General features: G+C 38.3%; 1 protein-coding gene across 1 annotated transcript in view; it reads left to right on the top strand.

Annotated features, from left to right (window-relative positions):
* LAMA1 (laminin, alpha 1) overlaps positions 1-16,618 on the top strand; it is a 79,839-nt gene that overhangs the window by 20,817 nt on the left and 42,404 nt on the right. The window contains 14 exon segments of the mRNA XM_009073944.1: positions 34-139; positions 499-659; positions 3,557-3,697; positions 4,669-4,842; positions 6,409-6,510; positions 7,252-7,463; positions 8,705-8,816; positions 9,718-9,828; positions 10,615-10,742; positions 11,332-11,418; positions 11,656-11,867; positions 12,346-12,452; positions 13,441-13,621; positions 14,869-15,005. Of these exon segments, the coding sequence (XP_009072192.1) occupies positions 34-139; positions 499-659; positions 3,557-3,697; positions 4,669-4,842; positions 6,409-6,510; positions 7,252-7,463; positions 8,705-8,816; positions 9,718-9,828; positions 10,615-10,742; positions 11,332-11,418; positions 11,656-11,867; positions 12,346-12,452; positions 13,441-13,621; positions 14,869-15,005 (1,971 nt within the window).

Raw genomic sequence — 16,618 nt, 5'->3', positions numbered from 1 at the left:
TTGAGAATCTGACAGAGAACTTTTATTTTGTAGGTTTCTCCCTATGAGGATCACCCCTGCTATCCCTGTGACTGTGACCTGTTTGGCTCTCTGAGTTCTGACTGCATTAAAGATGAGCACCATTCTAACTCACAGAGTGGTAAGGAAGCAGGAAGTGCCTTTTCCCTAAACTTCAAATCTGGCTATATTCCTGGTCCTTGAAGTTTGAGGGTATGAGCTCCTCCTTTGAATGGCCGCCTGTTAGGTACCACTTCAAAAAAATGGTAAATCTTTAGGAAGGTGAGACTGAGACATAACAGTTTTACTATTTTAAGGTATGTCAGGTCACTGAATACGTTGTTCTGTGGGGATTGTGGACTTCTACTATGTAAAACAACGTGAGGGATTGAGTTCTAATACTGTTGTTTGTGTATGCTGTTACAGCTGTCACAAAATCCATTTTCTATAGTTACTGTTGCCTGCTCTTAATTATGTTTTTCTCTACTTCTGCTATTCAAGGGACTCGGCCAGGTCAGTGTCAATGCAGAGAAGGTTACACAGGAGAAAAATGTGATCGTTGTGCATTTGGGTATCGGGGCTATCCAAACTGCCTGCGTTGTAACTGCAGCCTGATTGGTAGCATTAATGAAGATCCATGCACAGAACCTTGTCTTTGCAAAGTGAGTACTAAACTGTCGTTTTTGTTTAAAATTGAATTTGTGCACTGATTTGTAAACTCCTTTTTAACAGTGACATTACTTCATTAACTGGGGACATCAGTCCTTTTATAGGAAGTAATCTGGTGTAACTGTACACCTGACAACCTAGAACGTAAAATTACTAAGCATTTTCTGTACTGAAAAGTATGGTAATTTATGTTGAGTCTTTCTGTATGTTGTTGATGCACCATTTTCTATAATAATGGGCCAGATCAACATTAAAATGAAATAAAAACTGTACATGTGAGTGTGGTGGAATCATAGAGTGAAGCACAGTATGCTCAGCTGGGTTTGATTCTAGGGATGAGCTGATATTTCTCTTCAAAGTCACTGATTTCTTGTAAGGAAAGGGTGTGTTTAAACATCTGCTTTGTGTAAAGAAGCAGCAGGCGTTTGGAAAGAACTATCAGAATAATTGCCTTAGACATATGTATGAAATACGATTTAATTATTCAATTACAAAATACAGACCTTAAAAATGTTTAAAAAGAGAGCAGTTTTGCAGCCTTTTATTTTTTGGTGAATATCCAAACCCCTTAAAATATTTTGCAGCTGTAGATTCCACTGAATTTTATTATCAAGCTGTGCGTCAATATTTAAAGCAGTTACTTAATTTTCTGAACCAAATGTTAGCTAGTCGTTTATGTATTTGCTGCCAAGCATGACAATGAACAGGAGCCAAAAAAAAAGTGGTTTGTTTGACAATTTTTCTGAAACTTCTTAGTCCATTTGCATAACTTATCTGATCCAAAATATCAAACATATAAATAACCAGAGTCTGGAAGAAAGAAATTGCTCCAATAGCCAATTGAACTATGAAAAAGGAGATAGAACCTTTGTGTCTGATTTTGAGCTAAGTAACACTGTATCAGCACTATATGAATATATAATACTATATTGGTGAAAATGTTTGTATAAACTGGACAAGAAACTGCCCCATTTCAGTGCTGTCGTGGGCATGAGCCTGCCATACAGAGTTTTTAGGCCAAATCGCTGAGCATGTCATCAGCCAGTGGCCCACCTATAGAGATGAAAGGATAAAAGTTTCGTGCTGCAAATATTGAATGAAGGAGACGGAATTTCTGAGCCTTTCCAGACTCTGTGAACACAGTAGTGCAGGTTATTCTTTTTTTTTTATACACTGCATTTCATATTTGATCTTTTGTGAAATGCAGCTCTTGAGGTCTAGACATTGGGTAAGATTTTAATTTTTCATTCAGAGATAAATTCCTTCTGTCTAATAGTGTTACAAAGTGAAATGTGTAATCCTAGTGAATCCTGAAGGCTGAGAAATAAAAAAAATCTGAAAAGAACATAAAAATACTATTTTTTTTGAAATCCAAGGTTTTAAAATCTCACTATCTCCAGAGGCACTTTGCCTGGAGTTTTTCCCAAGTTTGGGTATTAACAAATATAAAGTAGTCACCCTCAGCCTTTGAATCAGAGCTGGGGATCATAAATTTTTCATATGCTTTGCAAAAACAGCTTGTACTTTGCTTACAAAAGCACATAACCTGCCTGTTTAGAGAGGTGTTAAATAAACTTGACATGCCACGCACTGTTTCAGAAAGAGACAGAAATTGATTTCTCTCTGGTAAGCCTGAAATTTGTTTCATGAGCATGGGACCAAATCTGATGTAATCCTGGAATCTGGAATGATTCTTTTGACTGAAGCGAAGGTACTCTGGTAACTGCTTCTGGAAACAGAATTTGGTCTACAGACTTTGCCTTTCACATGGCAATGCAGAGCTCATACAGGCCTCCTCAAAATAGTAAGACAGTTGTGCTTCACTTGTATGCTCTGCAGTCTTGATGTCCTGACCGTATATATCAGGAAACTTTGTAGGGTGCTCTGTAAAGTTTATTTGCTTTTGTGGTGGAGTTTTCGCATAGTGGAAACCAAAGGTTGAAATGGGAGGGTGGTGTGTGTCCAGGTCTTGAAGCCAAGGCATTATCAGAATCTTGTCCCTGGCAGTAGGGAATGTTCTGTATCTTACTGTGTAGGAATGCCCTCAGACATCTACTATTTATGCAGCTTAGTGGGCGTTTATCACATGTTTTCTCCGCTGGTTTGTTTGTCAGCAGCAAGTGTCTACTTTTTTTTAAAGAAATTACCATGTGTATAAATTTTACAAGAAAAAATATTGGGTGGACTGTTCAGGGGTATTTTTCCCCCCTGTAAATTCTGCATTGGAAAAGGTATGTAGCAGTATACTCTGAACTACCCAATTTGCATGGTAAGGAAGCAGCAGACCAGTGAAAGGAACTAAAGGAGTGGAGCACCTCTACTTTTGGAGAATGAGTTTCTGGACCTTAGCCAGAGCATACTGGGAGGAAGAGCTGCCAGCTAGCATATGTGGTGCTCTTCCAGGAAGAGGTGGCAGCAGTGGTGAGGATCACCATCTAAGTGTTAATAGATAGATGAGGAACTGGTGTCTTGAAACTGGCTGTGATAGCTCCAAGAGCCTGGCTTTATAGGTGAACTATGCCGTATGTAGTCCATCTGGATTCAGTAAACATGGGAACTTTTCTCCAAGGCAATTTACAAAGTTAAGCTATGAGATAAGTAGCCTGGCAAATTGGCAGAAGGTTTTCAAACCCTGCCCTTGTGCTTAAATGTCATTGCAATAGAGCCCTCGCCAGGGCTTGTTTAGATTTTGATGAACTGGCAAATTCTGATGAGATTTTCCAATCAGTTTCAGTTTTAAGCTGCGAGTCTTATTCAATAATCCTGCTGTGCTGAAATGTGTGTTCTTTTATAACTTTCTGAATGCTGTTATGCCTAAATCCCATCTAATCCACTGTATTTGTTACCATAATAATGCTGATGTGAACCAAATGTTATATGCCTTTGACAGGAAAATGTAGAAGGTGAAAACTGTGATCTCTGTAAACCAGGATTCTACAATTTGCAAGAAAGAAATCCTCAGGGCTGCACAGAGTGTTTCTGCTTCGGTGTTTCTGATGTGTGTGACAGCCTAACATGGCCCGTCAGTCAGGTATTTCTATGTTATGCCCATGACCTAATACTTTCCTCAGGCAGATGTGAAATGTACTATATTTGTCTTTGACATGTGTCCAAGTTAACTCCAAATTCTGGTATGTGTCTCCTTAGAGAGGAGTGGATTTTCAGCATCATTCAGCAGCTCTGAGCTAGTCAGCATGTCATCCCAATGCAGCCTTTTGACCCCACTGGCTTGCAGCAATATCGGAAACATTGAGTAGTGGAGGCTGCAATAATGCACTGGAAAAATGCATTTTTTTCCCGACTGTTAAAATTTTTATCATACTGAAGAGATGAACTCAAACCTGTTTCCTTGCTCTCATACCTATTGGACAAGGCTAGACCTCTGGCAATACTGGCAATGATCTTTCTTAGAAAACAGTGCTTATAAATATCACTATCCTCTGAATAGACAGTTCCTGAGTTGAGGGCCTTTGGGCACACTCTTTTCCCACTAAATTCTTTATGTATCTTTGCAGAGCTATTCACACTTTAGTCTCTCATTTTGTGTGCCAATAAAAAACACATCGAATTGGCTGAAATTCTAAGATGATTTTATAAAACTCTCTTAGTTTGAAGAACAAAGTCTTCTCATCTTGCTCCCTCTTCTGGGACTTTGGATTGCACTTTCCTCCAGCTCACCCCTGTCTATAAATGGCGATGACAGGCCTCAAAGCCTTTGAAGTTCTGTTTTTCTATCTCAGGGAATTGCATAGGTATAATGTTAATTTTGTTGGAAGGCCGAAAATCACACTAATTATATTTTTGTTCCTGTCTAATAGACAGGTGGAGACTATCCTAGTCTGAAGTGGTATATTTGCATGTATTGGGTGTCAGAGTTGGTTAATGAAAATGTTCTAGATACATCGGTTTGAATGAATACCTAGGAAGGGGTTAAGTTTAGTGACTGCTTTTCTCAGTGACACAAAGTCTGACTTCCATTAATATTATTATTCTTTCCTGCAGATATCAGACATGACTGGGTGGCTTGTTACTGATCTGTATAATGCAAGGAGTGTGCAACCTCAGCAAAGCCAATTTGATGGACCCCGTCAAATAAGTATTAACAACACTGAGGCTGTGAAAGTACTGAAACATACTTATTACTGGTCAGCACCTGAGGCATATCTAGGAAATAAAGTAAGTACTCAGCTAAGGAGTTAAAACTCCTTCATAGTTTCTCTATCTTAACCACAACCTACTGTTCTAAATATATAGTTTCTGTAATTAAAAACTATACATAAACCCCAGTATTACCCAGCTTCTCAATCTCTGCTCTTCAAATCATAGTGTTCCTGTCCAGACATTCCCAGTAGCATCTTCTTGCTCTTTGAACTCACCCCTCTTTCCTTCTCTGCCTATCCTTGACACAATTGTAATCTCTCTTTTTCTCTTGACTGTTACTGATTTATATGCTCACATTCCCCCTACTCTTGGACCCTATCCCAAAGCTTATACCTTTCACACCTTGTCCAATAGAGTAGACAGGAGAATTAAATTCCATTACCTGCCTCTTGGCTGTCTTCTGTTTTACATGTATTAGTTTCCAACTGATTCGTTTTTAAATTTTGCCCTGGTTACTAGCTAAAGCTCTGGGTCCCCTATTTGTTGCAACAGAATCACAGAATATTTGAGGCCAGAAGGGACCTCTAGAGGTCCTTTTGCCTGATCTCCCTGCTCAAGCATGGTCACCTAGAGCAGGTTACCCAGCACCATGTCCAGAGAGCTGCTTCTGAGTATCTCTAAGGATGGAGACTCCACAACCTCCCTGAGCAACCTGTGCTACTGCTTGGTCACCCTCACAGTGTTTCCTGATGTTCAGACTGGACCTCCAGTGTTTCAGGTTGTGCTCATTGCCTCTTGTCCTGGTACTGGGTACCAATGGAAACAGCCTGGCTCCATCCTATTTGCAATCTCCCTTCAGGTGTTTGTATACATTGTTGAGATCTCCCTGAGCCTTTTCTAGGCTGAGCAGTCCTGCTAATCTCAGTCTTTCCCCATACAAAAGATGCTTCAGGCTCTTTGTTGTTATACTGGCCTTTTGCTGGGCTCTTTCCAGCATATCTGGCTCTCTCTTGTACTGGGAAGCTCAGAATTGGAGCCAGAACTCCACCTGTGGCCTTACCAGTGGTGAATAGAGGGGAATGTTGCAACCTTACCTGAATTATTTCAGTCCAGTCTCTTTTCCCATACTGACCCATGTATTAGTGTGGTGACACCGTAAATGAAAACAAGTCTAAGAAGTGTAACATTAAGGAGTAACTTTTGCACAAGACAACACTCTCAAATTCTGATCTCTTACTCATGTAATGCAGGTCTGTTGGTTAACTTTGAATTAGTCAGCAGCAGTTGTGGGGCTAAAGACCCTGAAAGGTAGAGAATGTGAATAACTCCAACATGCTGTGCCCCTTGGCTAGGACAATAGTTACATCTCTGCTGATTGCTAAAAGTTCTGTAAGTGTTTCACTGAGTGAGGGCACTTACCTGATTCACCTGTAGAGCCTTGAGCTAGCTTTCACCACCTTCACAGCAGCAAGTCCATGATTGTCCCTGTGCTGCTACTCATGGCATGTTAAATTTTTCCTGGAAAGTGATATTTGTAAGCCATGTACTCCTATAATTTGGACACTGTACTGATGCCTACCATTTCTTTTGTATTTGTTGGAGGTTATTGTGTTGTTGAGACTTTGCTTTTTGCTATTTCAGCTCACAGCTTTTGGTGGAGACTTGAAGTATACGGTATCTTACGACATTCCAATGGAGAGTGTGGACAGTGATATAGTATCTAGTGTGGATGTCATCATTCAGGTATGGTTTTTTTTAGCTTGTTACTATTGAAACATTATGATGAATTTATGAAAGGGTTAAAGAAAATATAATAGTATTTCTATAGTAGTAGTTTTGTCAATTTTAAGTCCCTTAGAAGTCACTATCAAGATTTTGTTACTACTTATTTCTCTGATTTTCTGATCCATTTGCCTGAAATTGTAGGTATACAATACTAGTTTTAAATGATAAATACCTATAATTTAATCTGTGTGTAAAGGGGCAAGGTATTTATTACCAAATGTACAAAACTGTGTTTACAAAACAAAATGCAATAAGCTGTAAGGACTTATATTTATGAAATGGATGAGTTTTCCTGCAGATTGCTTACTTTTCTAGATTTATGTTGGAGTTAAAAATTAAGGCTCTATATTGAATCCATGCACCTCCAAAAGCATTGTTTTTTGATACGTACTTAGCAACAGAACAAAGGGAGAGTAGAGATTCTGTTTGATAGGAGTGTTAGATTTTTGAAATTTAATTTCATTCTTTTGCAAAAGAAAACTAAGTATTTCTGAAGTCTCTGAACTAAAAGAGAAAGTTTCTGGACTAAAAAGGAATGGGATTGAACCTATGGAAAGTGCAGACCTTTTAATTTTTCTCAATGCAAGGAATCTAGTTTGATTGTCTCTTTTCTGTCTTATGTCTGTCTTACTAAATGTAATTGCTTGCTAAAATTTACATGTAAATATGGAAAATGTTTTCTCTGTCTTTCAATTTCAGGGTAATGGGCAGATTCTGAGTACAAGAGCAGCTGGCTTGTCATTACAGCCGTATGAGGAGTACTCTAATACAGTGAGATTTGTATCAGAGAATTTCATAGAGTTCAATACAAAAAAAGCTATAGACCGAGAAATGCTGATGACTGTTCTGGTAAACATGACCCATCTTCTGATCAGGGCCAGCTACAACATTGCCAAAAAAGCTGTGTACAGGTGATTGAGAGAAAATATTCAAGTTAATCCATAGACTTCTATTATTTTTTCTGCATATGAATCACTATTTAAAGTGGCAGTATTCCTGAGGTTTTGTGTTAATAATTTCTAGAAAAAATGTTTACTGAATTTTCTCAGGACCAGTTTTGTTCCAAAAATAAAGTCATATGGAATGTGTGGAAAGGGGCATTTGGTTTTAAAGATATCCGATAGCAGAAACATTGTTCTCTGCCTTAAAGAAATACTGCACAAAAGCCTTATTACAATGAGTGCTTTGTTTAGAGGGACATACCTCCAAAACTCTCAACAGTATGCTTATTTTGGTATGTGGCAAGTTAATCCGTCACTGACTAATGGAAACCCATCAGTAAAGACATTGGCTGTAATTTCTTTTGATGTTTGTTTGTAGATGTTATTGATGCTCATCTCTAAGAGAGTGCTTAGTAGGAAAATTGAGCTGGAATGGATTAGCTGATCATTCTGTAGTCTCAAACCAGCCTTGGCAGTATCTTCATCAGACCTTATAGATCTCTGTTTTACCCGTTCTCCAAGACATACAGGAATAAAGTTGTATTGCTCTCAAGGCAATCAGTTCCAGTGCTTCATCACTTATTTACTTAATTTCTTTAGACTCACCAACAACTTTTCTTCCTCATTCCCTGACTTGATTCCAGATTTGTTTTGTGCCCTTTTGTGCACTAACACCACTCTGGTGATATTTATGCCCATTTAGGGATAGTTTGTAAAGATTGAGCAGATTGTCTCTGCTGCAAAACGCCATTGTTTGTAGTAAGAGGTTTTGCTTTGTACTGCTGTGTGCAGCAGCAGTGAGTTGGTGCTGTTTCTTGCTACTCACTCACCTGTGATGTGTGTCTATTTTAAATATGGTGTAGTAAAGCCATTGTATTTAGGGACAGCTATAAAAGGCTGGCTCACTGAGACTGAGGTACATCTAATACCGTATCAGAAGGATAAGGTTTTGTTTAAACCTCTTCACAGGAGAAGAGACAATGGTAGTAACAACAGTGATAACAGGAAGAGGGTACACCTATTTCTAGAATTACAAATGCAGTGGTAAGACTATGATCATAGTCTTTTCACAGCAGAGATTTGTACCTGTTCCTCAGGTGTCCCTGCCAGGGAGCAACACGCAGCAGTGTTAGCTTCCTAGAAGCAAACTGTCCTCTTCAAAACTGAGTTTAAGGGAACAAATGATGTGATGTTTTTGTGCTTGATCCTAGGCTGGACTCTGTGACCCTGGATACTGCAAGTGCAAATGTTATAGATCTGTCTTCAGCAGCAGATGTGGAATTCTGTGAATGCCCTCAAGGTTACACAGGAATATCCTGCGAGGTAACCTCTTACAGTGTTTTGTGTATGCTAAATTGTATCCTGTTGGAAAGGATCTGGGTTTTAAAGGCAGGCTGTCTTTAATTATATTGCCATAAAAGTGTATGTTCTGTGGTGAATTGCTCCCTACTATGCTTAACACAATCTTGGAGATATTTTCTTTCAGATACACTAAATGGGATTTTAAACTTCTTTCTTGAATTCTTTTTGGTGGCACTAAAAGATGATGGTGCACTTCAGAACATCAGTGGTACAGAGGGAGCAGCTGTGAAAGATCTGTGAAGCTGTTTTGAGCCTACCTTACTCATTAATAGCACTTCTTCTGGATCTGAATCATGTACAGTTTATTTCTGTTGTGTGTCATTAAGTTTATGGAAGCAATAAGAAACCTTAGCAGGGAGGAATGCTAGCTTTTGGAAGAACCCACAAGGGTCAAATGCATTGTGCAAGGTGGTGTCTTATATATCTGTGAAGAGAAGATTAGAGAGGCACAGCCCCATCTGCAGAAAAGCAGACATTATTTTGACAAATAATTTTAGTATGAAACCTTGTGCCATAGCATTGTTAATGATTCTGCAGAGGAGGTAGAACATCTGGTTTTTATAGTCCCATAATAAAGAACTTCACATATTAAATTGCACAAAACTTAACTTTTGTGCCTCTAGGGGACAAAGAGCTGAATCAGTTTTATGGAGTTAATTCTTATCCCCTTTATCCAGTGCAAGTTAAAAACAACCACCAGAAAAGAGCTACAGTGACATCAATTGAGTTGAAAGAGCATTCAGTTACCACAATGTAACTGAATCAGATGGTGGGTGGTCGGAAGTGCACGCTTTGAAAATGTTTTGATGTGTACTTTCAACACACATAATACTACTGCTTTTTATCCCTCATTTCTTTTCAGTCCTGTCTCCCTGGGTACTACCGTGTGGATGGAATACTCTTTGGAGGTATTTGTCAACCCTGCAAATGCAATGGGCATGCAACTACGTGTGATATTCATGGTGTTTGCTTTGTAAGTCATCCTTCAGAGTGTTTTGTCTTGTAAGCATCTGTCTAGGAATTAGAAGGGCATTTCGACTGTGGGAGACAAGTTTACAGTGTGCATAAATTTAAAGGTATAGGTACCAAGGGTTTATTTTTTTTTGCTTTACATCGTTTAGTTCAGAATATGTTTGGGGGATCCAATGACATGTTCTCCAATACAAGTTTATTTCAGTTCATCATTTCAAGTGTGGAATAATCAGAGCTAATATAAAAATATCACTATATAATGGCTGATAAATATCTTAACTCTGCTTGCTACAGGTGACCATAAAACCTTTCCTGAAATGAATAAATTTAAGTAGTGAATACCTGGTTTTGGTTATACATGCACCTTCCATGAAACGTCAGTGGAAATTACATATCACCTTCTGAAGAGAAAGTTTAGTTCTCAAATCTCTTTCGAAATTTAAAGGTCACAGGAATAAAATGGTTAAACTCCAGTAAGAAGTATATAAAGCGTTTGAAACTGCAAATGTGTGCAATATGCAAAATATGTTTTAAGCATGTGTATAAGTAATGTGGCTGGTTTCACAATGTAAAGGGTATTCTAAAATGTAGAAAAAAACCAATCAGGATTTGTTGTTACAATTCAGGAAAAAAAATCACACGTGTTTTCAAAGTTCTATGTTGTTCTTCATGGCTTGAAGAATGGCTTCCTTGAACGTTATACTGCATGCAGACTGCTGTAGGAATCCCTCGGGGTCTCAAAAACCATAGAGAGGAAATACAAAAAGATTTTTTCCCTGTCTCACAGGCTTGTCAACACAACACAACAGGACCTTTCTGTGATCAGTGCTTGCCTGGCTTCTATGGAAGTCCATCCCAAGGAACATCTAAGGACTGCCAGCCCTGTGCATGCCCTTTGAGTTCTGCTGCCAACAAGTAAGCTGCTTATGTGAAACTGTGTTTTGCATGTTCAGCAAAATCAGAAAGTGAGATAAAGGAAAATGTCATGAAATCTGAAGGAGAGAGGAAAGGACATTTTCCTTCTTCATTTGAGCATTTCTCAGAGAAATACTGTTTTTCCAGGTAGAAAATGTGTAGACTAAGCTGAGAGAGGTTGAGTGAACTGGTGTAATTTGTACATGTTGGTTGAAAGTAGTATTTTGACCTATCCTTGAACTTGGTAGCAAAACCACAGTTATCTTTCATGCCAGAAAGCTACAGTAGGACTGAAGTGTTGCATGTCAAAAAGAGGAGCTCAGTACATAAATTGGACTGATTTACTAGAAAGAAGGTCAAGCTTTTAGGAGGCTTTAAAATCTTCCTTTTTAAGAAAAAAAACTCAACAAGAGTTTTTGAAAATTAAGCCTATATTTGACATACTGTAATGTTTAAACATTGATGTTAAACTAGAAAAAAATGCACATGGTTGTATAGATAGGCATATGGACTTGAAGGGTAGATATTGAATGCTTGTAGGTGTCTTGTGTTTCCATCTATTGATAATGATGGCCATAAATATTGTTAGTTTCAGTCCTACTTGCCAGCTGAGTGAAGAAGGTGGAATTGTCTGTGACAAATGTCTTCCAGGCTATGCTGGTTCTCAGTGTGAAAGGTAGGTACACTAGCTTTGGGTAAAGTATCTGTATCATTGCCCTCACTATCTGTTTGCCATCCTACCTGCCTTGAAATGTTCATACTACATGTGCAGAAAAATTTCTTTTCTTTTTTGTCTTTTCTTGTAATGCAGATAATCTTTAGATAAAAGATTAATAGGAAATACTCCCTTTAGTGGGGAGAGTGTTTGACATGACTGCTGTCCAGCTGATAAAGTTTTGAAACTCTGATGCAGGTGTGCTAATGGTTACTATGGAAATCCACTTGTGCCTGGACAGTCATGTACTCCTTGTGAATGCAATGGCAATGTAAACCCTCAAGAGGATGGCCACTGTGATACCTTCACAGGACAGTGCCTGAAATGCCTGGGGAATACAGCAGGTCACCACTGTGAAAAGTGTGCTGATGGGTATTATGGGGATGCAGTGATTGACAAAAACTGTCGTGGTAAGCTATTACTATTACTCTTAAAATTTAAAGAACAGAAAGATGTGGTGTACATGTAGCAAAATGGATATGCACCTTTGCTGAAAGAGTTAATCTTGAAGTTGTGGGTTGGCAAGCACAGGTTGAAAACTATGCAGTTAGGGTAGGCTGAGGATGGGGAATGTATTATGCTGGGGTCTGACACTTGATATCCATGGAACTTAGAGGCTTGCTGAACACTGTCATTCCAGTGATGTGCTGTCTGCATTTCCTACTTCTGAATGTCACATATAGGGCTGGAAGAAACAAACTTCTCAATTGTACCTATCCAGAGTTGTTTTTTTTCTTTTAGCCTGAATGCACAGGTGTTACTATAGTATCTGTGGGGTATAAACAGGTGAAACACATTATATACCAAATTTTGAATTCTATATTATCATGTCTGCATATAGATACACATGAATAATTTTTATTTGGTTTCTCTTTGCCTGACCATAAGCCTGTGCATGCCATGTGAATGGTTCCCTTTCAAGTACTTGTCAACATGAGACAGGTGTCTGTTCCTGCAAACCAAATGTGATTGGAGAAAGATGTGATAAATGTTTGGTAAGCAGATATTTACCTGTTGCTTATATCTACATTTTCTGTATCTTGGTCTTTTATCTTTATATACAGATATTAATTCAAGCAGATACAGAGAATAGCAGCAAATATATTCAGGGGAGAGGGGATCTCTTGCAGGAGCAAAGGCCAAAATTTGTCTGCACAGGTTTTTGTGGTTGCAAATTGCTCTGCATGTGCTCTTTGAAGATGTGAAGCTGTGTAGTTGACTCAGCACCCTTCTACATAGGGCTGTTGAGGCTAGTGCTGACAGTGTGCAGTCACACGGGCTTACCAAAAAAACAAACGCAACACTGCTAACAAACATGAAGGGATCTTAGAGCTGTGCTTCTGTAAAATGAAGTCTGCGTGGGAATATCTGAAGAAATGTGGTTGGTGATAATAAATACCTCATGGCTGAATGCCAATAGGGGATTCGACTAAAAGACAGGCCTGTTATAAGAACAAGCAGAAATTCACCAGTGATACAGAACAGCAGTTTCCAGGCTATGCTAAGTGTAGGTCTGCATCAGAGACCAAAGCATGAAATCTATGCCCAATTACTGCCCTTGTGCCAGCCCAGCAGAATGACTTTCGATCCACATGTACCATAGGTCACTGACCTGCTCTGTTCTAGGCTTTCATTTATATTCACAGAAGTCTGTGCATGATCAGCGCAGCCCACTCTCACATTGTACAAGCCTTTAAATTAAAATAGCATCAGACTTCAAAACATAGTGTCTTACTCATGATATTAGAGGACCAAGAGAGCATTTCAGTGCTCAATTTCTCACCGGGTGCCTAATTGCATTTAGCTGGGAGCAGTGAAGAGATTAGGCCAGGGAGTCTTCCCACAGCAGTCACACAGCACTGGCCAATATTCATGCAGGTCAGACCTTGTTGAACGTAAACAAGAGAAAACAAGAGTGTATACCGTATTGTTTCCAAAACTTCATGAAACATAGTTCAAATCTATTTATTTCTTGTCCAACAGAATGGTTATTATGGCCTGCTTACTGGGCTTGGCTGTGTTCCCTGCAACTGCAGTCAGTTTGGCTCGGTCTCCGAGGACTGCAATCATCAGGGGCAGTGTCACTGTGTACCAGGAGTGGCTGGAGAAAAGTGTGATCGTTGTGCTCATGGCTTTTATGCGTTCCAGGATGGTGGCTGCACACGTAAGCTCTAATCCATGATCCTTTCAGTTTGTCTGGAATTTCTTTCAGCAATATATTGTATTGTATGCTGAACTCTGGCAAAGGTCAGTTGTTTTGATGACTATACGGAAGAATCTGTAGAAAGGTCTCCTAATACTTTGATTAAGCTAGGGAACAAAACATTTCTTTGCTTATTGTGTGGTTCCTCGTAAAAGGTACTGACTATGAAATAACTCATAAAGGGTACATGAGAGAAATGTTGCATCCTCAATAGCTCCTTTGTCTCATTTTGGCAAAACCCTTTAGTCATTTACGGAGAGTAAACCCTTTTTTTTCCTGCAACTGTGCAAATGAAGACCCACTGCTCTTAAATATTTTTACCTGATTTTTTTCATTTAATTCTTAACTATATATTTCATATTTTGCAGGGATGTCATTGACTCTATTTTCCTGTCATCACTTCTGTGTATACAACTTTTAGTCATGAAAATAATCATCCAAATTGAGAAAATGCCATAAAAAACTAATTTATGTTAATAAGATGCCCTTTTCATAGCTAAAGGAATGCCTACCTTTTCTCCCAATCAGACAAACTACTCTTCATGCCTCAAATAGTATAGTAAAACAAAATATGCAGTGAGATTATGTGATAGAATTGTGTTTTGAAACATATATATAGTGCCTTTATTAAGTCTCAAAGATCTCTTAGGTACCTTCAACCAGTTTAGTATTGGAAACTTTGTAAATGTTACTAAAACAATAAAACCACTTTTCTGAACTTCTGCTCTTTAGCTGGAGTAGTACTGCATTTCTTAAATGGGCAAGTGCTTCCTGCAGTAGTTAATTATTATAAAAATAGGTATCCATCCCTATTATTCAGTAAGCAATCCTGAGATTAATCATTTTGCCTGCTTGAGAACATTATCATATCTCCAGATGAGTTTTGTTTCCTCTATAATAGAATTTTTTTCCTACAAATTTTACTCTTTTTCCCAGTAATTTTGACTTTGTTGATTCCCTTGTGTAAATGTAGCACTGCTTTTTAATACACCAAACAGACTATGCCAAGAAGCAGTAATGTGCTTCTAATAAAACTATGAAATGTCACTGGTCATAATTTGTTTTTCAGTGATTAGGGATAGCAAGGAGTGGAATGGACAAACTGTACTACATAATTAAGAAAAGTAAGGCTAACAGTGGTCTTGGAGTTTCTTCTTTGTAGCTAAAGCAAGGATAAAGTTACTCATTCAGCCCTATTTCTCTTGCAGCCTGTGACTGTGCCCATACTCAGAACAACTGTAATGCTGATTCTGGCCAATGCATTTGTCCCCCTCACACTCAGGGACCAAAATGTGAACTCTGTGAAGAAAATCACTGGGGACTCTCTCCTAAGCTTGGTTGCAAGGTATGGTAGGCTGGATGAAAAGCCATGGCTGTTAAAAGCAATCTGCCTTATACAAATGTCAGAATTGAACTCTTGTTTTGATAACTGTGATTGTTATTATTTGTCTCAAAGTGTTAGTGCAACATGCTCCCATTAAAAAAATAACCACCCACAACCCAACAAAACAACAGACTGTAAAGTGTTTAAAAGCTATATTTGAAAATCCTGATCAGAGTGCTTATTCTGGGTTGGTGTATAAATCACATTAAAATTTTGAAGTGTGTATTCTTAATTGTTCAGATTTATAGCATCAATTGGCAACTGGGAACATAGTTTCTGTGTACATCAAGAAGTGATAAAATTATGGTTTTAAGAACAATGAAATCTAGGTTATCTTAAAAGTTACTGTAGGCATTTTTCTGAATATTTATAATTAAGATGGTATAATGTAGTTAATGTTTCACCTCCCATTATCTCAGCTTAATACTTATGATCAAGCAGTAAAATGCCAAGTCAGTGCAGATCCCAAGCAATAGCAACCATTTATGCAATTATGTTCATGCAGTAAATTCCTGACAGATATGGCTTTGGGCCAATCTTTATTTTATAAATGTTGAGATTTTAAAAAGCATCAGAATTACATGAATGCAATGGGTAATTCCAGTGAAGAAACCACAAATATAATCAACCTGACAAGGTGTGTCATTGTATGCAGTAAGTATTTCAAGTGTCAGCCAAATTGTTATTTTTTTTCTCTCTTTAATTTTTAGAGTAAGGATGATAAAGTAGTCCTAATAATTCTTCAGAGTTAACCATCTTAGTGATTTATAGCAACTTAGTTGACAACTGGTCTTTAAACCACTGCCACCAGCTACTGTCACTCTTACATAATGCTCTGCAAATACAACATGTTTGTGCATTTCCCTTGAGGTCTTCCTTCCACAGGGTGGGTCCACAGCACTTGTAAACATGTAATAGCTCACTTTTGCTAAATTTTTTATAATCCCTTTTGTTTCAACATCACAGTAACTAACATTAATTATTCTAAGGTGCTTTAATTACTTTCTTGATGCAACAAACAATACTGTGATCTTCAGATACCAGGGCCAGCGGGGGCTCCCCTGTGCTGAATAGTCAGCTGTGGTAGGTTAAGGTCCGGAGCAATGACCTCTGGCAAAACTTGGAAAGACTCTATGCTCTCTACGTGGGTGAAATGGGGGAAATATTATCAGAGATGCAGACTAGTTTTGCAACACAGACTGCATAAGTGGGTACTTCATCTGGGTCCATTTCTTAGAGTTTTCTTGGTATTTAGCATACATTTCTGGGTGCAGTGATGGAGCAGAACTGTAGCTATGTTTTGCTTACAATCCTTTTCAAGTGTGCTACAGCACAATTAATTGTACATTAGAGTCCTTATTTATCTTTATCACATATTAGATAGAGATTGAAGTACATGAAAATTATTTCTATTATTATGATTGTTAAGATAGGGTTTGACATTCAGGGTTATAGACCTTTACTGTTATCTGAGAGCCAAAGTGTCAACTTGTTTGGTCATAAAGTGTATTACACTAGGCATTGTAGCACCTAGTGCTTGCTGCCAGAGTAAAAACTGCTTAGTACAAAGAGTA

Source organism: Acanthisitta chloris, unplaced genomic scaffold, assembly GCF_000695815.1.
Source record: "Acanthisitta chloris isolate BGI_N310 unplaced genomic scaffold, ASM69581v1 scaffold12674, whole genome shotgun sequence".
Lineage (NCBI taxonomy): Eukaryota > Metazoa > Chordata > Aves > Passeriformes > Acanthisittidae > Acanthisitta > Acanthisitta chloris.
This window is presented reverse-complemented; position numbering and strand designations above follow the sequence as displayed.